This window comes from Phalacrocorax carbo, chromosome 25 (assembly GCF_963921805.1).
Source record: "Phalacrocorax carbo chromosome 25, bPhaCar2.1, whole genome shotgun sequence".
Lineage (NCBI taxonomy): Eukaryota > Metazoa > Chordata > Aves > Suliformes > Phalacrocoracidae > Phalacrocorax > Phalacrocorax carbo.
Window position 1 is genome coordinate 4830478 of NC_087537.1, and position 23806 is coordinate 4854283.

Genomic DNA, 23806 nt, shown 5'->3' on the forward strand with positions numbered 1-23806 from the left:
CCCCGGCTGATTTTTTGCTCTTTGCTGCTGTGTGACAGAGGAAAGGCTTCGTGCTATTGCTTTCTCCCCTCCTCTGTGTGTGTATATGTGCGCGCATGGAGCTGAGCAACAATTTTTCCCCCCTTTTCATTTTTTTTAGCCTTTCCCTTTCCCTCCCCCTTTTCTTCTCGTACTTCTGCTGCTGAATTAGCTGCCCACCTTTCCCTGGGAGAAGCCTTTAGAAATAACACCGTCAGCACAGGGTGGGTTTTTGGGGTGGTATTTCTTGGAGCCTTGCCCAAAATGGAGGGGTGGGGAGGAGGAGAGATGCCTAAATCCAGCAGCTCACATTCCCGGAGCAGGGAGAGCATCACCCGATCGGTCTGAAAGCCCCGCTGCTCTGCAAGACATCAGCTCTGGGAAACGGCATCCTTGGGCTTTACGCACTAGTTAACAGGCTGCGAGCTGCCTGGACTTGTTTTAAGCTCGCTCTCTCGCTTAATCTCGTCTCCGTGCAGCGCGCGCGCGCGCGCGTGTGTGTGGAGGGGGAGGACTTTATTTCCATTGGCTCTGCTTTTGCTGCCCACCCACATCTCTTCCACATCACCTTGGTGTCTCCCTAAATAAAACCAGCCCTTCTTATCGCACCAAGGAAATCAAGAGCAAGAGTTTGAATGGATTTTATATAAATATTTACCCCTACGAAGCTACTGCTGAGCTTGTGGGATAAACTCGCAGCAGCTGGCCTGAGACTCTCCTTCTCTCTCCCACGCTTAAAAGGGTTTAATTACTTTCAAGAGGGGAGGGGAGAGATCTGGATCCCAGTTCCAGCTACAGACTGACCCAAAAAGCAGTGCCAGGATTTAACTAACTGTCCCTGATGGATCTGAAGGACAGCACCAGTGAGGGCAGCATGGGCAGCCTGCAGCCTTCCAGCATCCAGATTTTTGCCAACACCTCCACGCTCCACGGGATCCGTCACGTCTTTGTCTACGGGCCAGTGACCATCCGTCGCCTGCTCTGGACCTTGGCCTTTGTGGGCTCGTTGGGTCTCCTCCTGGTGGAGAGTTCAGACCGGGTGGCTTTCTACTTCTCCTACCAGCACGTGACCAAAGTGGACGAGGTTGTGGCAAACAGCCTGGTTTTCCCTGCTGTCACCATCTGTAACCTCAACGAGTTTCGCTTTTCCCGGCTCACCACCAACGACCTGTACCATGCTGGGGAGCTCCTGGCTCTGCTTGACGTCAACCTGCAGATCCCCAACCCGCACCTGGCTGACCCGGCTGTCTTAGCCGTCCTCCAAGAAAAGGCCAACTTTAAGCAGTATAAACCAAAAGTTTTCAACATGCAGGAGTTCCTGGCACGGGTTGGCCATGACCTGAAGGATATGATGCTGTACTGCAAATTCAAAGGCCAAGAGTGCACCCATGAGGACTTCAAAACTGTGAGTATGAGCAGACACTCTGCTTTCCTCTTCTCTGGGTGTGTGGACGGTGGTGGTGTTGCAGGACCAGGACAGCATTGCAGGTCACTGGCCCACCTGTGTGGGCACGGTGCGATGAGTGAATGGTGTCTGCTGCGCTCTGGCACACAGAGGAGGAGGAGGCAGCCTGTTGAGTTAAAGTTTGTTTGCTGGAGTCTTAGTGGGGGGGTTACGTGGGGCCAGCCCTGCAAGGGGCTTGCAGCAGGTCCAGCCTCCATCCTGCATAAGGCCCGCGGCTCCCAGGCGGTGGCTTGGTGTCAGACCGGGGCATCAGATGGGTCCTGCTGAGCATCAGAGGAGGCTTGGGAGTCTCTTGCTATGGCCAGTGAATGTTAGCCAGCTGAAGAAAGTGGAGAGAGTTGGAAAGAGGCCAGCAAGAAAGGCAAGTGTTGGAGGACGGTCTGACTGATGTCCATTAGCCAGTTGTATTTCCCTGGGTGTTTGTAGCCTTGCTGAAATCCTGAAATTTTCTGCTTGTTCCTGGTGGTCACGGCTCATAAGTCCTAGTTTGCTGTGCAGTGTGGGCAGCAGCTGGGTCCCCTCCTGGTGCTGTGTTAGAGAGAAGGGGGTGGGGGGAAAAGAAGGGGAAACGAAATCAGGCTCAGCTCTGATCCCAGTCTGCTCTCAGGCTGTCAGGGAGGCAGAGCGAGCCGGGTAGCCTGAGGATCCTGAAGGAAGCAGATGCTGCTCAGTTTACAGCTTCTGGATGACACCCTGATGGCAGTGCAGGCTGGTCTGGGTAGTTTGGCTGAGCTTAAAATAAAGATAAAAAGTAGGTTTCCTGGAAGAAGTGATGCCCCCACATGTGCCGTTGGGGCAGGTGAGCGTGCTGGGCTGGGGAAGGGGCTGCAGAGTGGTCTCAAACCCCCAGGCTGGTGGTTTGAACCCCATCCTGGTGGTGACGTGGGCGTGTGGGCTGGGGACCAGGCTAAGTTGTACTTTGCTCTCAAGCCACGCTGGCCAGTCCCTTTGCACTGATTCAGCCAGTTGGGGGTTTGGTAATCCTGGAGTCAGTAACGCTACGGCTTTCAGATGGTTGTTTCTCTGGGGTCGATGCTGCTTGTTCTGCTCACTACTCACTGTCCGGCAGATAGGCAGGTGTCATAACAGGTTTTGTGGTTGTCTGGTTTGTCAGCAGGATTTTTGTCTCTTTTAAGAAGGGAATATTTTCTGTCTCTGCTGCTTTTGGATCTCCCAGCAAATGAGTCCAACTGACTCATGCTACAAAGTCATTGCCACCACCTGGACTGTGCTCTCGCTAAACGTCTGAGCAGGAACATATAATTTTATGCCTCAGTTATTGCCTGTGCATAACCCTGATGCCCTGCCCATTTCAAACTGGATATCCAGGCGAACCGCTCCTTTGCTTCCGCTCCTTGGGCAGAGGTTGGGCCACGCGGGTCGTGGGAAGGTATCAAGAAAGTCACTAGGAGAAGAGCTTGCTAAGGAAAAGCCATGTGTGACTAAGTCTGGAGAATGGGATAGAAAGGAGAAACAGATGCAGAAGTCCAGGGGACAGAAGAGTTTGGGAGTGAGGACAGATCCCAACAGGATGGACAGACTTCCCCCAACTACGGTGAGGGTGTGGGGAGAGGGAGGTATTCTGCCTGTGGCCTTTCTGATAATGAAGTAAACACCAGCCAAAAGTGAAAACCTCAAAGCCACCAAGCAAACAGCACATTCAAAACATCTGCAGGGCTTAAAAAAGCAGATCTTGTTCTCAGATAAGACAGGAGCTTTAGCAGCCTCCCTGGGACATGGTGGGGTCTCATCTCCCCGGCCATTTCGTTCTTTGAGGTAGCTTCTGAAACAATGATTTTTTTTTCCCCATGGGGGATACAGTAGTTTCCAGAAGGACTAAACATTCCCTGTCTGCCCAATAAAGACTTGCTCTGCTAGAACAGGTTAGGGCCAGCTAGAAACAGATAGGATATTACAGGCTGACAGCGCTTGTCCTTGTCAAATTACTGTAGAGATTCAGAAACAGTGTAGTGAAATGCGTCAGTCCGTTCCGCAAAGCAACTCCCAGATGATCCAAAAGACAATGTCTTCCCAGCATTGCCTGCTGTGCCTTTCTAACAGAGGCAGGTGTTTCAGTCTCTCTGGCTCCAGGTAATCCCTCAGGTTATGGAAATCCAGGAAGCAGCACTCAGAAGGGACGAACCAACCCTGCTTTCCTCCCAGACTTTACCTCTCAGAGACAAAAAGCAGCAAAAAGTGTCTGCTTGAAAGCTGAGTAGGTCTTTCCACAGGGAGCATGCTGTAAAGGTCTTTGAACTGCCTCTGGGCTGAATCAGAACTTCATGTCATGGATGAATTTTGCATTCAATCACCAACGACCTGTTGCAACTGCTTAGAGACTCTGTGACAGCCCATCCATTCTGCTGCATTACCAGCTGAAAAAGAGAAGCATCATCACCGAAGCCTGACTTCTTTCCTGTCAGGAAACGGAGGGTGTAAATCCCAGAGCAGTTTTGTAATATGTCATCATGGTGAAGAACGCTCTTTTTCTGTACTCCCCAAATTCATGCATCTGGGAGCAGAGGAAGCAGGAGTTTTGCAGTAGGAGACTGCATCAAAGCAGTTAACCCTGCAATAAGGTGCTGCTAAAGAAGTTAGCGCAGTATTGCCAGCTGGTCAGCTGTCCCTTTTGATGCATGTGTGTGTGTGGTGTGTGCAGTGTGTCCCCTGAATAACGCACACCCTGCTTTGGCCGCATGGGAAAGCAGAAGCTGGAATGGCAGTGTCCTGGCACTTTTGAAAACGTGACTTTACCCTCTTTTCTTGTCCACTTCTCTTTTCAGATTCTCTGTTGCTGCTTTATTAATAGGATTTGAGCTGTGCTTTCCTGTTCTCTCTGTTCCTTCTCCCCAGGATGATGTCTAATGCTGCTCAGACAACGTTTCCCCATATTATGGTCTGCTCAGAGGAGTGAGTCCCCTAAGCTCTTCTGCAGAGATACATCCAAAGGGAACGGCAAGGTCTTAGCAGAATATGTGCTGATTCCTGAGCTGGCATTGCAATGCACTGAGCAGCAGATAAGATAATGCAGACCTCTGCTGTAGGCAAAGCAATGAAGAACAGAAAATTGGCAGAACACGCTTTAGCAAACCCATTCCCTTAGAGTATTTGCAGGAGGGAAGCCTGATAATAGCAGCAGCAGAGGAAATCCCCTCCTTTTTTTATGCATTGCTCCTCCTAGGAGGTCTCGGTTGAAAATGACCTCACAGATGGCATTTTTCTGGAGGAGCTGTGCTCATGCTGCTCAACATGACATTAAGGTCCTCCCATCCTACTGCTGCTGAGCATTGTAAAGCTGTGGCTCATCAGCTCTAGTCACACTGCTGTGATTTTCTGGGTAGTTCTGTGAGCGTCCTGGAGCAAAGCCTCTTTCCTGGGCCTGTTGGTAGGGCTCGTGGTCCTTTGCTGTTCCAGCATGGGATGAACCGAGCAATGGCAGGGGAGCCTTGCGGGAGACTTGTGTGTGTGGCACAGCAAATGCATGGGGCAATAGGGGAGAAAAGTCTGTGAAAACCCTTTCAGCCCATGGGGCAAATGTGGAATGGCTGATGGGATGACCTGGGAGAATGAGCAGCAGGGGCAACGGGCTATCTCAGCCCACCTTGCCGAGAAAATTGGCCCCCGCAGCCAAGCCCAGCCAGACATATTCAGACAATGGCAGTGGGTGTGCGTTCTGGCATGCGAACATGTTTTTCAGTTGGGTCATTTGCTAAATGGAATGTGTAGCGTGCGCTTCCTCGCACAACCTACTCATTTCGGAGGTACCGCGGTAACTCGCCTTGTGCCGGCTATCCCTTCTTTGCCGGATGTCTATTTATTTTCAGTGGCCGTGATAATCGAAGGGTATAACTCATTTATTTTCAATACACATTCTTACTAACAGACAGTGTCCGCATAATGGAGAGTATCTCGTGAATATTTCTATTCTGAGACACAAGTTTCTGTCAATCTGTCTTTCTCCATGCATATTTTTTCTCCCATTCTTTCTAGTGTGCCCATGAGGCCAGTATTTAGAAAATAGCTTTTGCTTTTTAGACTAATTAGTCCATTCTAATTTTCTATTATAGAACTTACACTTTCCTCAAGAAAAACAAAATTAGGATGGTGTCTGCTTGATTCGGAAAAACATTATTTCTTTGTATTTAACAATTTTTCTGGAAAATCAGGACTTTTTCCAAAGTTTGCTCCAGAATCTGAGATGCCATAATGAGATCTGCAGTTCTGTAACACCTTTTACTCAAATAGATAGTTCTTGCACTAGGAGACCAAATCTTTGTGCAGCCTTCCCAGACTGCATTATAACATCTGGAGTTTGCACAGGCTGTTGAGTTTTGGTGCATGGGCATGGGCACAGGAGGGAGCGCAGGGTTGTCATGTGGCTGTTGGTGTCTCAGTTGGGTGTCTTAAATGAGGTGGACTGCTCCTGGGTCACGTATCTGGCTGACGTGCAAGCCATATCCTTTTGAAACACAGCCCCTCATTCTACCCAGTATTTGCCTGGACTAAGTTTCTCTCTCCCTTGAGCATTTAGTTTTAAAATGAGTGTGGTGCTGCTTCCTCATGGAGCCGATGGGGTTTGTGTTTCCTTTACTTATTACAAAATGGTAGGATAATGCTTTAAAGTTTGCCAGAACATTTTATGGGAGAATGCCAGCTGTGATGAACCCCGTTCATGAAAAAAGCTTCTTGGGTCTTGAATTGCTACTGGAGTTAAAATCTAACAAAGAGAAGGCTGTAGAACCTCAGTGGGGTCTTCTCATGGCAAACCCAATTTTAAGTCCTTTAATACTGAGAGTATTCACACTGGTTGGACTTGATGATCTTAAGGGTCTTTTCCAACTTAAATGATCATGTGATTCTGTGGTGAAACAGCAACCATAGGACAGAAAATTCAGAAGTGCGGCTGTAGGTCATTCACTTGGGACGTGGGTGATCCATGTGTGAGACATTGGTCTGACTCAAGACCTGAGCAAGCATGGTGATAAACTCTTCCTTAGCTTTCTTTTAAAAGGTCTGTGTTTTGTTCTAGGTCGAGCTATCTCTTGACCTCACTCTTGACCTCTCCCTTCCCTCACTAGGGGTTTGAGATGGGAAGACATCTAAAGATTTAAGATATCTCAGATATGAGTACAGCCAAAGTATCAGAGACAGCTGGAGAACAGAGGGTTGTGAGTGCAAAGGGAGATGAGGCTCAAGGGGGGCCCTGGAGGAGGAAAGACAAAGCACTTCTGTATGTAGGAGCCAGCTGTGGGCTCAGCCTTCCCTTGCCCTTGGCCTTGGCTTACGCCATGCACCTGGCCACTTCGTTTGAGGGAGAGCAAGAACCACTCTTGTCTTCTAAGTGATTCCCATTCATCACAGTTATTCATCAGGAGGCCAAGTGAGAGCTCCTCTGTCCCCCCATCTGTACCACACCTGCTGAGGGATTTGCACTCAAAACAGCATCTGGAGCTGAAGCAAAATACAAACACCGCCCTTGAGATGAGGAAGAAATGCTGAGCAAGAAGGATGTCATTAGATTTGCAAGGACAGAGGAGACGTTTGAGGGCTGCAAGGCTTTATCAGAATTTTCCTGTGAATTGCATGAGGCTTTCCTTTGCATTGAAATACCCCTGAGCCTGGTTTCTTGCACCTCAGCTCTTCTACCTGCAAAATGGGGGGGAAATAGCCTTTCTCTCAGAGAGACGCTGAGAACTAAAGTGCTGGAGAGCTGGGGAGAGGCAAGGTTGTAAAAAACAGAGAACAAGGATGATAAACATCTTTCAGCCACCATGTTCTGGTGTTTCCTTAGCCCGTGGCTGTCTGCGACTAAGACTTTTCATCTCACAGCATCTCCCTGACAACTGGTCTTGGACAGAGGTCTCCTGGGTACAGCTCACTGTCTGCAGTGGATGAAGGGGGACACCATGGGAAGCATTCAAAGGTACTTGTGCTTTTTCTACAGGAACCAGACTTAAATCTAGTCATGCCCAAAACTGTAAGTGAAGGCCAGGAAAAACAAGGAACTTTAAAAAAAACCAGCATGGTTTCCATCTGGAGAGGTAAACTGGAACAACATGGCTTGTCCTGACCTTCTTCCATCCCCCTCATGTAAGTGCCCCTTGGAGACTTCCTGACAAATAATAACCAACCTCCCAGATGTTCCCTCCTGCAGAATCTTTGTGCTTATCTGACCGAGTGCAGTGATGCCATGTGAAAAAACATGATGTGACTGCTGTAAACCACTCGGTGGGTTTACTCTAAACATGCCTTGCAGGGTCCTGACCACGACGGTTCAGTGTCCCTGATCCCCATGGAAGGCAATGGGCACAAAGCGAAACCAGCGGTCATAAAGTGAAACAAGAGTTCTCACTTGATTAAGGGAGAATGCAGTTCTGACTTCAGTGATGGCCTGGGTGGCCTCTTGAGGTCCCTTCCAACCTAAATTATTTTATGATTCTATAATGAAAAGCAGGTGCATACCTGCTGGGTCTTATCTCCTTTTGCTGTTTTTTGGGAGTACCATCTTTTCATGCTCGATTCCCTCTGTCTTCAATGAAAGCATGAAAAATGAGACCCAGTTTTGAAAGACGGTTACCTTCCCCTCCGTGAGCCTTGCATGCAAGTTCGAGTTTGCATTACTAACCTAAGGAAATAAATTGGCCTAAAACACACTGTTGCTGACAACTCTGTCTGCACTGAGCATCCGAGGCCTTCATAGCTCTGATTCCACAACGAACCTCTCACGGGTTCTCTGAGCAAGTCCCTGGCCTTTTCCATCTCCTGGAAGCATCCCTGTTTGTTTCAGGAGGAGGCAGAGGAGATTTCCTGAAAAATACCCCTCAAATCCATCAGTCAGCTCCTCTTCACTGAGAAAATGTGCCTCGCAGCTCCTGAGGAGCACAGCCGGCTGCACAGCAGCAGCGACAGCGAGGTCATCTGAGGCATCTCCATCTCCTCTGGCAGAGCCCAGCGTCTGTGAGTCCCTCCTACGCCTTCACAAAAGCTTTCGTTAAAGGAATTTATACCTGGAGAGTCAGCCAGACTCAGCTTGGCCAGTGCAGCAGAATTGCACGTTAATTGGCTGTCAGAGGGGACGCACGGCCAGGGTGCAGGCGATAAAAGGCAGTATATTGCCCAGATGCCGTGATAAGGTAGGGCCAAGCGTGGTGCCAGGTGGACGTGTTGCTGCAACTGCTATACCAACTCCATACAGTACTCATAAGGTATAGAAATTGTTTTGCCTACTGGGCTGATGTGACCCTTCATGCAGGTTTCGATAGGAAGAACTCTTTGGAAATGCAGATCTATGAAAAGCTTTCTTGCCTACAAGGTGACCAAAGCCACGAGAGAGAGGGGTGGTGGGAGGACACAGGTCTTCCACAGGGAAGAAAACAATAACTGTAGCTATGTTTTCAGTTTGCAAAAGTCAGCAGCTGTTTGGCCACCTGAATCTTCTGAAAAGTTAAGAGAAAAATGCCTTAAATATATTCTCTTTACTGAGGGGTAAGGAAAACCTGAAGTGGTCTTCTAAAAGCTGGTCAGGATTTCCAGACCTGCAAATAGCTCTGAGGAAACCTCATAGGGATCACAGGCTCAACAAGCTAAGATGGAAAATGAGCTAGATGAGGTGGACATGCCTGACTCCCATCTGCCACGGATTATCTATGAGACCAGCACCAGAAAAACAAAATTGCCTCTTGGAGGTAAAAGAGACTGTGAGTCATTTGAACAGATTGACATCAGTATGCTCAGGGCCCATCAAGAAACAATTTCCATCCAGCCATGAATATTTACAGCTGAAGCACATTCCATTATTTGAAGAAAAGCTGAATTGTTTTGATCATTTGTTGCTGCTGAAGAAAGGATTTAGCCTGTGTGTTAAGTCAGGGAGCGTGAAGTGAGGACGTGAACGGTAATGGAAAATGCACATATATTTGCTCAGGGTGGGATAGATGAAAGGAGGTTGAATCTGCACGAGGTTAGATTTCCAGGGAGGAGCCCATCACAGGGGAACCTGGGCCATCAGGGCTTTTCCACGTGCAATAGAAGTTGCTCAGTTGTCTGCTCCTGTCACATGAGCCAGCTCCGCAGGGACAGGAATTTGAAAGGAAGATCAGAAGTGAGGAAGTCTGAGCCTGATTCCAGGCTCTGCCCAAGTGGTGGGAGCTTCACACCAAGCCTTTGGGCTTTCCTCTCAGTCAGGCCAAAGGTTGTCCAGATCTCACTTCCAGTGAGGGAATTTGTCCTGAGGGAAATCGATAGTTCCTTCCATATCTGAAAAAAACCCAACCCAACCCAACCAAACAACAGGTTGAGGGCCAAAACTCTGAGTGGGACCAAGTTTTAGCTGCTTTTTAAATCTGAATCTTCATGATGCTGTTTCAACAATGTTGAAGATTATATATGAAAGAATGTAATACAAAGTTGGGCATGAAATTAAAAGAATTAAAAGAATAAAAAATTAAATTAATTAAATTAAATTAAATTTTAAAAATTAAAAGAATTAAAAATATGTTGGCCTTTTTAAAGCTTTTGACATTATTGGAGGAAGAAAGTCAAAACAACCCATTTAGACATCTTCTTTCATGTTTCATCTGTATTCTTTCCAAGCTTTCTGAAATCCGACGCTCATGAGGTGGAGGACGGTCATGCAAGGGCTTCACTTTATGGGACTGAATCCCATAAGAGTGATTCAAACTGTTTGTTCACCTGAACGTTTGAGGGAAATTAATCTTAGGCCAGGAGAAAAGAATAAATAAACCCATGCAAATGCTCTCTAGTGACTTAACTGCATGTTCTGTGAGCAGGATAATTTAAGGGCTCAAATCTCTGCCACCGTGATAAGTGACTTACTTCCCCCAGTTCAAGTAGAAAATGATGAGCTGAAGCCCTGGTACAACAGAGAGGAGAGTATAATTGTCATGTGGGATCGCTCAATGGTAGGCAAGAAAACATAATCGCAGTGTGCCATGGGCAGGACAATAAAGGATGGAATTAATTGCAGAGGAGAGTTAATGACCAGCGGGAGGAATTAATGTAAGCTTAACCCTTAATTAGCTAAAATTCCAAGACCACACTCCACTGCTCCCTGGCACTAAATGGATGGTATATATAGAGACATCCATTAAAGCCCCTGTATTTCTTCCACAGCCACCTGCTATGCTTTGGAAGAGCAGCCTGTGTGATCCATCTTTGCCTACCATGCATGAAACGGCAGCGTCAGTAGAACTGTTAACTCATCAGCAGTTTTCCAGTGATGGAGAAACCTGTGAGAGCTGAACGAGGGTATCAGAGATGCTTCAGCTTGACCTCAAATGTGTCATAGCGTTATGTTTTGGGAGATGGGAGGGTCTCTAAGCCACCTGGAAAGTGATGATTTATTTGCTGGGGGGGCCTTGGATTAGAACAGAAATTTTGCCACCATGTTTCTTGTTTTTTTCACTGAAAATATGAACCAGAAACACACTGTGAAGTCTGCTGGGAACTGCAGTTTCCATTCACCGTATTCCCATTTTTCTCTGGACACACTGGTTGGATTATCTCTCCCAGAATGTAACATGGTGTCTCCTCTTTTGCTAGGGAGGGCCTGGCTGGTTACAGCAGTCACACAGTCCCGATGTACTAATCCCTTTCTTTGAAGCACTTAATGTTTGGGGATTCTTTTTTTCTTTTTTTCTTTTTTTTTTTTTAATGCCAAGAAACAGTGTTTTCCCAAAAGGTTTTGTGAAAACTGCTGCTGTGGTAGATTCTCAAACAACATTCCCATCTAAACTAATCTTTATGTAAAAAAATTGCCCCAGTTTTCATGAGTAGCATGACCAGGCAGGGTGTGGATATCATGCCCTCATTAAGAGAAAGAGTTGCTGTGCCTCATGTTAAGGTTCATACTTCTTGATTGAACTGTATTTTTTTGTACTGCACCCTGGTAATGAATCCCACAGCCACCACCCCTCTACAGATGCTCCAGGAACACTATAAGTGGCCATTAAATGATGCTAAATTGTGATGGAGCATCTCCTGAAATACATGTGACATCCACAGGAGTAACAAATGAATTTGTTTCTGCCAAGGCAATGACACCGGCTTGCCGTTGAATTAACAGGAGCGCCGTTGGCTGCTCCGCACCGACTGCAATGGGTTCCTTGTAATTACAGGGACACACTGACAGCAGAGGGGGGCCATGAGTGCGAAGGTGCAATGGCATAGATGGCTGTTAAGGATGAGCTGTGGGAAAAAGCAAGTCCCAGGCTGACAAACCAATCCTATTTCTATTGAAACCCAGTGGAGTTTGCCTCCTAAAGCCGTTAATGAGACTGAGATCATGCGGTTAGCCCCACAGTTGCATCCATCCCTGGAAAAATCATTCTCTTCTCATTATCACTTGGTAGTACAAAAAGACCCTTAGAGGTCAGTCCTGTGATGATGTCTCTGAACATCTGCATCTCTCCAGGGAAAAACAGATCAAGAAGGAAAGGATTTTTCTATGATGTTCACGCATGATTCCAGAAAAATGTGCCTAAAGGACTCCAAAGTTTCTAAAAACTGTTTCTCTGCTGGGAACTTTGGTGTTCAGAAACTTGAGTTACACCTCTGCTTCTGTTGGCGTGTCGTGTCATGTTAAGCCATGGCTCCCAGCTCCTTGTTCTTAATTGGTGCTGTGTATCTTGAGGTGCTGTGCAGGGTGTGAAGGGCAGGTTAAATGGGGTGGGAAAAGGAATTGGGGAGAGCGCTAGAGGAAGAGGGAAGGTGAGAAAGAAATGGGAGAAAACTGTGTTTATGGCATGAGAAAGCAGAGGTTCGCTCAAAGAAAGACAAATTCAGATCAGAAACAAGCACAGGTTTTTGAAAAACAGATTGATGAGTCTGGACTTGGCCTGAACATTTCCATTGAAAACTTTCCATCAGAAAATGCTTTCTGAATGCAAAAAAAATTGCTTTCCTAAAGTTATGCTGACTGGGATGAGATTTCCCATGAGAAAAATGAAAGCTTTCTGTCCTAAAGCATTTCTGTTTTCCATGAAAGTAATTTAAAAAAAAATCTCACAGCAAAATAAAATCATGAAACCGTGGAATGTCTCGTTAAGTGGATTTCTGATTTTCAGCTAGTTCTGAATTAAGTAATGGAAAAAGTCACCTGGAGCTGGGGAAATTTCTACCATGTGGACTCTCCACATCATGCACTTGCAGGCCAGGTGCACCCCAGGTTCTGTTCCACATGGGGTTTGGGACGAAACCTGGAGCATGGAGTGTGTCCAGAGAAGGGCAGCGGGGCTGGGGCAGGGTCTGGAGCACAAGTGTGCTGGGGGGCGGCTGGGGGAGCTGGGGGGGTTTAGCCTGGAGAAGGGGGGGCTGAGGGGAGCCCTTCTCGCTCTCTGCAGCTGCCTGAGAGGGGCTGGAGTGAGGGGGGGGCTGGTCTCTGCTCCCAAGTCACCAGTGACAGGACGAGAGGGAACGGCCTCAAGTTGCACCAGGGGAGGTTTAGGTTGGAGATGAGGGAAATGCCTCATTCCCTGCCAGAGCGGTCAGGCCCTGGCACAGGCTGCCCAGAGAGGTGGGGGAGTCCCCGTCCCTGGAAGTATTTAAAAGACAGGTAGATGTGGCACTTGGGGGCATGGTTTAGGAGGCCTGGGGGTGTTGGGTTGGTGGTTGGACTTGATGATCCTAAAGGTCTTTTCCAACCTTAATGATTCTATGATTTTATGATCATCTGATGTTAGTAAGGTTGGACCATGACTTACATACTCATATCTGGCTTTCCCTAAAGTGGGGGATTTCATACTCTGCTTCCAAATGGGTCCCCTCTTTCAAAGGGCAGTTGTAGAGCGAGATGTTTTCTGATGACCATCTTCGGCGCTTTCTGGAGATGGTTCCGTTTTAGCATTATTTCCTGATAATCAGGTCTCAGCAATTTTGCTTCCATTTGAAAGAGCAGGAGAAGTCTCAAAAAACAGTCGGTTTCTACAAGTTTCATGAAAACTGGCAGATGGGAGAGACCCAAACTCAAGTCCACCAAAGAAAAGTAGGGTCGACGATGGCATTATACATTTTGTCTGACAGCGACCAGCTGTCCAACAAACATATGTGCCCCACTTTCTCCAAAAGCAGCCTGGCAATAAGAAGACAGCTTACACTTTTCTGACAGCACAGATAGCACGATGAAGAAAAAAATCAGTATGCACAGGGCTGTGCTACCCATGGGACACGGGGAAACAACCCAGAGGTAGATCTGTGTGCGTGAGAAGGTGGGTACATGGATGCAGATGTTGCCTGCTCCTGGTTTTTTTTTGCTTTTGCCTGGTGGGAATCCCAAGGTACCTGGGACAGAGGGGGAGAGGTTAGAAGACAAAATATCCTCACCCATAGGAAAACAAGCTTCATTGATTCTTCCATTTCAAGAACAACTTGTTTTATAGTGGAGTTGGTTTTTCACAGATTATGTAAGGCATTCATTTGCCCCCCTTGCATTAGCTGAAGATGTTCTCTTCTGCTGAATGTGTGGGTCACTGAACGGGCACACGCGTGTGTCTACCTATATACGCACGAATTGACCTGCTGGGCTGTCGCTGCAGTCCCTGCTGGGAGCACGGGTGCTGCATCCTGATTTTTTAATCACCATGTTGTCCAAAAAGTCACAGATGCTCATGCTGGTTTATTACTGACTATTATTATTGACTATATTGGCTTTGGAATACAGAACTGTATAAACAATATGGGACACAGAGAGAGAGAGGATTTGCAGGGGGACCAGAGCCTCGTGGTACTGGGTGGTTTATGCAGTAAATGCCCACACCCCATCTCTCAGAAGAAAAGTGGGAATGTGGAAGAGGGAGTGGGAGAGTGGAGATATCCTTTTTTTTTTTAAGCTAAGGCCCAGACAAATTGTATGACACTGATTCTTCTCTCCTGAGCTTGGGAAAGGGTGGGAAAAGTATGAGTTTAAACCATTTTAACAACTTCTTTTGCTGGGTTCTGCCATCCTGAATAGTCCCCAATCATCCTTGTGTGACTTCTTTTGCACTTGTGGCTGATGGCTCTCCAAAAGAGGTGGGAAAAGGCAAAGAGCTCCTGTGTGGAGCCCACCAGACTTGCTCCTACCGTGCTCTCTGCTCCACCCCACTAACAGGAGACTGTGAGCTGCCATTTCACTTCAACAGCCGGGTTACCCATTTGGTCCCATTACATCCACAGTGGTTAGCTCTTGTCTCCGACCTGAAGTGAGCCAGCAGCTAATTTCCTTGGGCTGAAAACAGGGGCACTGATATCTTGCCCCATTGGCAAGCACAGGACTGATGGCATGGGTGGGAGCTGCCTTGCACGCCTCCTCCCAGGGACCAGACCCCTCTCCATGATATTCATCACCAAAGATGATGTTCGTGTGGCCGCACTGAGAAGGACTAGGAGAAGACCCCAAAACCCCTATGGGGTGATGCTGCTTTGTCTCACCAGGATCCACCTGCAGCTTAACTCCATGGGTAATAGCTTTCCACCTCCAGCCAACTAGCTCTGAGTCTGCCTAATTTTCAGCAGCAAGACCAGGCCGACGGTACTGCCGTGAACCTGTGCACAATGCACGAGCTGACGGCACCTTTGCACCGCGCTCCTCGGGGCATGGGTGCAAAGAGCCGCCCGCCCAGCTCCGAGCCTCTGTAATACCGTGGCGGTACGGCGTTTGCATGCCTCCGTTTGGATCGACAACAAAATTGTCAGCTCCTTGGGGCAAGGACTGTCTTCCTGGTTTATGTTTATTATTAAACATTTATTTTTAAAATTGATTAAAAATTTAATAAGGGAGGGGATTTGTTTTAGCCTACCTCACAGAATGACGTGGGCTGTGATCTTGTGCAGAGACATGAATATCCATCATTCCCATTTGGAAGGAATTAAAATGAAAGAGATTTTTCTATGAATGTCTTCACTCAAAAACCATTTTCATAGCCCTGCTTACTACATTTGCAAGTCAGGTACACAGCGTACCTGAGCGTCCATAGCTATTCTCAGCTCTGCAAACCCCAGATAGCTTCTGCAAGTGCCTGCAGGCTAAACAGCATCCCTAAGTAAAACGTCTGCCTCCCTTCCACTTTGGAATGCTGTTAAATGTGGAAGGGTATTTCTAAGCCTAAGATTACTCCTCCATTTCGTGCGTCGTTGGCTGTTTGTTGGAACAATTAATTGCAGAATATTTTCCTCCCATGTTTCAAAACAATCTGTAATGGTACCCCTTGCAGGGGGTTAAAGCGCCGCTACCACACACAAATTTCTGTGGCCAACTATTTCTAGAGATCAAGCAAAGACAATTTAGTCACCAGGGATAGGGAAATGTGTCGTGCATTTATTTTGTTGCAGATCAGGTGGTTACATACACAGTCCCCGCTTGCGAAGTAATCTCAGAAGCCGGGGAAGGGGTGGAAGTGACTCGTTAACACTGTTGTTGTTAGCCCTTGTAGCTTGCGTACTCCTTCCATGATTTTCTTCTAGCAGGAGGAGAAAGAAATGTGCGAGTTAGGTATGTTCTTGTAATCACACTTGTCTTTCAAATAAAGACACACACACACTTTCATTGAACACAATAAAACCACAAAACATCGCGCAGCTTCTCTGCTTTGGTCTGCGCCTCTAAGCTGCGCGCCCAAGCGGCTCCACCTCCCCGCCGTGTTTCAGGGTCCCACCTGGAATAGCTTCTCTTTGTTTTCTGTCCAGGCACACCCAGGTTTGACGTTTTCCAGCTATTGGGTGTGCGACCAGGGGTCCCCCTCAGGCCACTTGCTGGGTTTTTCTACCTACCCTGTGCAAGCCGGCAGAGAAAGGAAGGGGGAAGGGGCAGTGCTGGGCTCGTGGGGACTGGGGAGGCTGCCGTCTCTGCTGGAGGTAAGCAAAGTAGGCAAAGTGGCTTGGTTTTTGCAGGCACCAGGGAGCTGCCTTTGGTCCTTTGGACCAACCTGCACTGGGGGAGAAGAGCACGCTGGTGGCTGTGAGCTGGGGAGACTTTCTCCCGGTGGAAGCAATGTGCAGGTCTGTGGCTGAGTGCAAGGATGAAGAGGAGATTCGTGTTCCTTCGCTCCACACAGTAGAAGCAAGACACAGTGCAGTAGGATCAACACCAAGCTTTTGCTTGAGTTACCAATTTTCTAGAGCTAGAGCTGCAGGAATGGGTCCCCACGTGCAGCATCTTTGGGAACCCAGGCTCTGCTCTTCGATGTCTGTTTATTTTGGGGGCTCTTCAAACTGTAGCACTTTGTGCGGCACAGATGGCCATGGAAAAGCATGAGCAGAAGCATTTCCAATGGCTACAGTTGATATTCTCCCAACCCTCAGGTCAAATGCCTGCTCTGCTGCCTGTGTGATCTTGACTCCAAGAAAGGATTTTAATTCCTCTCTTGGGAATTAAATGCCCCTCACTCTCGGGGAGTGAGGGGCATTTGTCTGAGCCTCCATTGCTGGAAATAATGCTTAGCTCTATTCTTTCCCTGTATTGTTCAATGCCAGACTGTCGTAAAAAAATTACTTCCACGCTGAACTTCATATCCTTCCTCTCTTCTTTACTAGTAACACAGAATTATCTTCGTATTCCTTTAAAATTCTGAGGTTTAGCAAGTAGATAAATTACACTTCTTAAAAACCCAGCCCCAACTGTGAAGCAAATATTCCTTTCCTCTCAGGGAACCATTCCTTTGCCTTGTTATTTTGAGCTCTATCATGGTTGTTGCCATGCAATGGCAACTTTGTGGAAAAGGAGGTGAAGTGCTAAGGTTAAAACAGGTTCAAGCATAATCCAGAGCGCCCTTGGCAAAGACAGAAGTGTTTTAGTGGGTCTCATTCGTCATTGCCTGACTACTTAAAGTGGTGGAGTGGCTCATTATTGTTTTTATATGCCTTTATGAGAGCAGCAAAAGAGCCAAAGAGAAAAGTACCACTATTTTCCTCCCTTAACCCACACTCAATAGAGAACAATGACATTTAAGACCTCAGAGTGCAATGTAAAAGGTTTCCTCTTCAGAAACCAAATTCCCCTGCACGAGCCACGTGGAGGGGCCCAGGCTCAGCTCCAGAGAGGAGGTTTCTGTTGATTTGTGGAGTTATGTCTACGACCACACTTTGGAGCTGACAGCAGGGAGCTGCTATTGCCAGCAGGTATTGCCAGACCTGCCTTCATGAAACCATCGCCTGCCCCTGAGCCGGCTAGCGGCTTTTCTCCTCATTGATCCCGCCAAAGCTCTGTCCTCCCTGCGGTTGGATAAACCTTCCGCAAGGGCTGTGGACTCTGCAGCGTAGGGAGAGATTGCACCGTCACGGAGTATTAAAAAATATATGTATTGAAGATTACAGATCTCAAACATCACTGAGCAAAGACCTTCTCCGTGCTCCATACTTGCCTATTCATTTTGCACGTGTCGATCCCAGATGATACACGCAGTGGCTCAGAGTAGTCCATACCTGAGAATTTTTGTGCAGATACATAAACTACCAGAACGATAAGGCAGAGGTCCTGACTAGTTTTTTTATAATTAATTGGCTGCTTTCACTTTATATACCTTGGCAAGGATCTTTACAAAGCTATTTCTTATGGAGGTCAGGTTATGTTAATGCCATTAAGGAAAGCAGTGGTAAATGCTAATGCTGAGCGAACGGTCAGTCTCATGCGTTCAAAAGCGGCTGAACCCAAACTGGAACAGGTACAGGGAGAGACGATTAAGGAAAAGAGGGACCTGTTCTAGGAGGGAAGATTATGAGAATTTAGCTCGTTTAAGCTAGCAAGGCAAAGGCCTTGTGAAGGGCTGTGATTACTCTGTAGAAAATACGTCAAGGGGATAAGCACTGAGAGGGCGATGCAGCTATTTCATAATGATGATGCTGGCTTTGGAGCCAGTGGTATAAACTGGCCAGAGATAACTTTATGCTGGAAGTTAGAAAGGTTGTTTTTTTTAATGCTTGAAGAAATGAAATCCTGAAGTAACTGCTCAGTGCAAATAATGGGGATAAAAAGCCTAGCAGGTTTTAAAACAGGATCATCCCTTGTGGATGGGATTATATGATGCGGTTGCCAGAAACAGGAGCTTGCGCTGGAGGCCCTCTCCAATTTGGTGCACACCAGAGTTTTGCTTTACTGCAGGCATGGTTTGGGTGTACACCTGGATCGTGGGTGTCAGGCACAGTCAATCTGGGTTCAGCAAGGTGGTGGGGTGCCTTGGAAACCTGGAAAAGCATAGCCATGTCCTGGAAAGTTCTTTCCCCTCAGTTCTTGGAGACATATGGTGTGAATTCTGTGTTTCTCAATCATGGGAAGATTTTAATATACAGATACTCAGATCTGGAAATTTGATTAACTCAGACCCTGTTAATGCCTGTATGGAGATATTAATATTTAGTCCATCAGGGTGCAAGTCCTTTGGGTGCTTTAATGCTGTCCAGTGCTGTGTGAAGATCCCATGGGGAGGCTGAAGCAGCTTCTGTGGTTGAGGGTGTTCATGTTGCTTGCTATGAGCATCCACCCAAAACGTGAGTGCAGAATACCTGAACTGCCGACAATCTCCTGTCTGACAATCTCTCAAATTTACAGATTAATGTCAAGTTGAGGACATGCCTGAGTATTATTCTGTGTTTTCACCTTCAAGGCATGGTAAGAACATCCTGGGGGTTTTGCTAATGGCCAGTCTGACTGAAACCAAGGCACTAGATGTGGTGGGATTTTGTTTATCATCTGTATTGATATAGCACCTGTGAGACCCTGGAATGCTGTTGCACTAGGCACTGTAGAAAAATGGATCAGAAAGATGGTCTGTCCTCTCTATTGCTTAAAAATAATGTAAAGTTCTCTCTGATTTAAGGGGTCTCTGAGCAGCAAGGGAGAAAAAGAGGGAGAGCATTGGCTGGATTGATTCTGACCAACAGCTTTCCAGTACTCGTAATGCAACTGAGAGAGAAATGCAAACCTTATTTGAAAAGACAATAACCCACTCCCTCTGCAGAAATGAGTTAGTTGGTCTTGATTTTATCCACCTGGGAACTCTGATTATTGTCTCATAAAACAGAGCACCTGGTCTATTATCCCATAAATAAGCTAGAGGAAATGCACTGTCATTCCGTTACAAAGCATGGCTCCCCTGCAGGGCTGCCACACGCATGGAATATGCTGCGGAAGAGGGAAGACATTTGGAAGTTTGCCCTCAGGTTTCCTAGAGAGACAAGGCTGCGGTGGCAGATAGAGAAATATTTGCTCTGCCCACTGGGGTTTCCCTCCCATGGCTAAAAAGTGATTGTTGATGCTATTAATTAGAGCTGTATGGAAACATTCACAGGCAAACCTGGAGCCACGTCAGACATGCCTTGCAGGGTTGTGTTACAGGCTTAAATTGCAAATCAACTCCCTTGAAAGCTGAGCTGCGATGCCTGAAGGGAGTGAGTGAGACAGAGATCTGGCATCAAGTGATGCGGGAATGCATTTAGGACAAACTGAGGTCCACATGTGGACTAATTAAGACTCACTTTCTGTTGACTTAGGGGAGATGATCTAACATACCCGGGACTGGCAGCCCAGCTTTGTACCGAATGTGCAGTTCAACCTTCTTTCTTCTTGATTTTAGTGCCAGCACTGGGATTTTGCTCTGAGTCTATTTTGTCCTCTTTTGAATCCTAAATTTTGTGCTTGAAAGCTCCACTCAAAGCGAGGACAGCAGTGACCCTGCTAACACCACTTTGTGCTGGAGTCAGAGCTAGTGCTACCGGAACCCTTTGGTGCTTTGCTAGATTCACCTATGACCCATCTGCAGAGGCATTACCCTGACGTACAGGAGAACTATGGCTCAGGCTGGTTAAATCTCGGCTGGTCCTGCTGCAAAAGGAGGGATGCTCTGCTTAACCAACGCAGCCAGCAAGGAGGGAGACTAAAAAGTAGATCTGTACGGGTTGCTTGGTGTGAAGTACAGTAAAGCTGGTTGAATGGTGGGGGTGGCTTTGCTGGTGCCCCCTTGGACATTGGAATTGCCTCTCCTGGTCAGCAGTAAAAGGTTCATAGTGGTGAAGATGCAGCAGGACAGAAGCAAGAAGGATCTGCCCTGGCCAGCAGCTCCATGACACCCCCGAGATACGTGTCAGACTGGGGTGTGAGAGAGTTTTCCATCTCTCACTGTTGTGTTCCAGATCGCTTGCTTTGACTGCGTGCATATGTTGCCAATTCACCAGCACCTTTACACAGTCAGTTATAATTCACGTTTGCTGTTTTTTAATGAACATTTGTTCAGTGGAGCATTTTCCAGGGAGTGTGCATGGTGCGCAGAGCCAGCCCACATCCCAGCAGCCTCCAACACAATCTAAGGCGAGGAATCAAGCTCAGAAACAAATCAAGAATATATTATGTGACACGCGCCGCCTGCGGTGTGAGACAGAGGGAGACTCTGTGAATGAGAGTCTTGCAAGAAAGTCCTAGCAGCCGTGCAGATTGAATACTGCTTGCCAATGCAACGGAAAATCTCAGGGATAATCGGGGCCCTGCTGAAATGCCCTGAAAATCCAAATGTAGCCTCAGTCACCGCCACACTGAAGCACCTCACCGTCTCCTGTTCCCACTGCACAGTTTGTTATCTGGGTTGCTATTCTGATCATCCAGGTGGAGGATGGAAGCAAACTAGGGTCTTCTGATTGCATGGTGATGAGTGGCCTTAGAGAAACATCCCAGGAGCCCCAGATCATCAGGAGGGTATTGAGAGACAGAAAGGCTATAGACAGTCAGGACTGAACACGATTCTGCTAAAGACCCAGGACTCATGCAAAAACGGGAATGCATGAGCTATGTGAATGCTTCAGAGAGTGTTGGGAGTCCAATCCACTTTGTTGATCGAGAGAGCAATGCAAATTCATAATTATGGTAGATAAACATGTTTGAGTTAATTACTTCTCCCATTTGATGGCTGTGCAAATGGTGCAATGAGTAATAGAGACCGCTTTCCTTTCCTCCCTGCTGCGAAAGCCAAGGCTACAGCATGTGCTTGGGAAGGACGTGTCAGGAAAGCCAAGGAGCGGACAGAAGAGTGGACGTCAAAGCTGAACAGCTCTGAATCTTGCTGGGGGCATGAGCCTGTGACCAGGAAACTGGACTCGGATTTCAAAAGCTTTTACTTCTATCTCTTTGCCCTCAAATGCAGCTGCTGCTTGGACAAAATCAGCCTGCCTTTAAAGTAGGTCAGACTCTGCAGAACTGAAGTCGTCTCAGGATGCTCTGTAGAAGAAGAAATACATGTCAGTGTGACACCACTCTGTACAGTGGCTTTCAATAGCGTTGCTCTCCATTTACAGAGCCATGTGATTCAGACAGTGGCTGTAACACAGAGGAAACGCCGCATCCAGCTGGGACAACCCATGGGTCACAAATCCCACCTGAAGGAATGGACCTAGGCAGAAACAAAGACAGCGCAAGAAAAACATGGGATTGGAGGGTCAAATTTTCAAGCTGCTTCCAGAAAAATGCACCTGGAGAAGCACCAGGGTCCTGAGCATCTTTTTAGAAGATTTGGGGTCCCATAAACCACCTTATCCACTCAGACTGTAATGTCTCATTAAGTAATACCAGATTTTTTTGGATAGTCTGTCAGCAATTCAGTCTGGACGATTTTAATAGCGTGAAAGCATCCTGGATGCTCCTTTTAGGTCTCAGACACATAATTAGCAGTTTAGGGTTCTGAACAGCTTGTTAGCGTTTTGGGAATCGAAAAGGCAACACCAATGAATCATGATTTCAGGCACCTGCTCAGCAGCTGTGAGTTTTGGATCCCCCTGTTAGCAGTCCCAGGGATTTTCAAACCTGTTTTCAGGAAAGCATTTCCATTAGCCTGGAGAGAAAAATCACATTTTGTCTCCTGTCATTCCCCAGCAGCCAAATCCTTCTGCTTCATTTTCCTGGGAGGCAGCAGTCCCAGGCACCGCGGCTGCTGAGCTGCAGTTTGCCCTGTTTGCTGTGTGCTCTAAAATCTGCGTTTAGTTTAACACATTAAGCCAATCTGTTTCCCAAACCCAGCTGCAACTACAACACTCCGGGGGAGCTTGGCAGCACTGCCAATCTGACACCGCTCGCCAGCAGCGCTCGGGTTCGCAGGCTTTTTGGGAAGGCAGTGGAGAGGAGGAGGAAGATGTAAAAGCAGGTCAGCACAGCACCTCTGAGTGACTTTCCCTTCTCCCAGAGCCACCCACCATTCAACAGAAGTACAAGAGAGAATAGAAAAATAATATTTGCTGACTTTCTGAGGAATGCAAGGCTGAAGCAAACTGTGTGTGAGGGATCTATGCATTATTTATGGCTCTCTGTGCTGTATGCCATCCCCCCCGGATGAGCAAGCTTTCTTGTTCAGAGAGATGCTCTTAACAGACAGTTTAAACCCCAGTCCTTTTCTCCACTGGGCTGAGCCTGTAGGACACGAAGGCAGAGCTGCGGTCCTTTCATCTCCCCGTGTGAGAGCAGCCAGAAGGATTTCTCAGACCAGCCGTGCGTGGGATGCGGACCCTTGACCCCAGAGAGCACATCTCCCCTGGGCAGGGTTTGCTGGCGGTGCCCTCACCAGCTTGATTTGAGCCAGCAGCGCTCTGCTGAGCCAGGCAGCAATTAGCCCTGTATTCTCCCTGTCTAGACAGGCCTTGGAAATGGTGCTTCTGAGCTGAGATCTTCCAGCTGGGGTAGATTCGTTTCACAGCCGTGCCTCATGGCTTCCCTTGGAGATGCTGCTGCTCTATGATGGGTTCCTGTCCTGCTGGACCAGAGCCCAGTCAAACCTGCTTTTCAAAGTGTGCCGGGACCAATTAATGTTGTTTTGCTCCATGATGCGTGTAAAATAAATCAGAATAAAAATCAGAGCAACGTGAAGGTAACGCTGATGTGGGCTTGTTTGCCTTTTACTCCTTTATTACTATAAAATATGAAAATATATTATAACATGATAGGGGTTTATATTGTGTTATACTAGGCTTCATATATTATAGAGTTCATATTAAGTACGATATTAAATAGGTTTTTATGCACATATATTATTAAGTGGATAGTTAGTATAAATTAAGTGGCATCGTTATTACAAAATGCCATCAATATTTCAATACGGCACCATGTTGAAAATAAAAGGGATTAAAGTGACAAGTTGCAACTGTTTTACCTACCTAAAATAAAATACTTCAGCATTTCTGAAACTAAACAAGAAAGTCCAAGTGATTCATTCAGGCTTTTGTCCTGAAGTGGATTTCACTGAATCACATTGACACTTTGCTGTGAAATGGTAGAAATGAGATGAGACCACATTTTCATCTCAAGGGTTTTCTGATCATTTCTCCACTCAGCGCCTGCCCCGTCCCAGCCCTGGGAGCCGGCAG

General features: G+C 47.2%; 1 protein-coding gene across 1 annotated transcript in view; it reads left to right on the forward strand.

The window, feature by feature from the left end:
• Positions 1–582: 582 nt before the first annotated feature.
• Positions 583–23806, forward strand: part of LOC104050730 (acid-sensing ion channel 2) — a 516001-nt gene continuing 492777 nt past the window's right edge. The window contains exon 1 of the mRNA XM_064473186.1: positions 583–1423. Within this exon, the coding sequence (XP_064329256.1) occupies positions 860–1423 (564 nt within the window). The 5' untranslated portion in view covers positions 583–859. The remainder of the gene's footprint in view (positions 1424–23806) is intronic.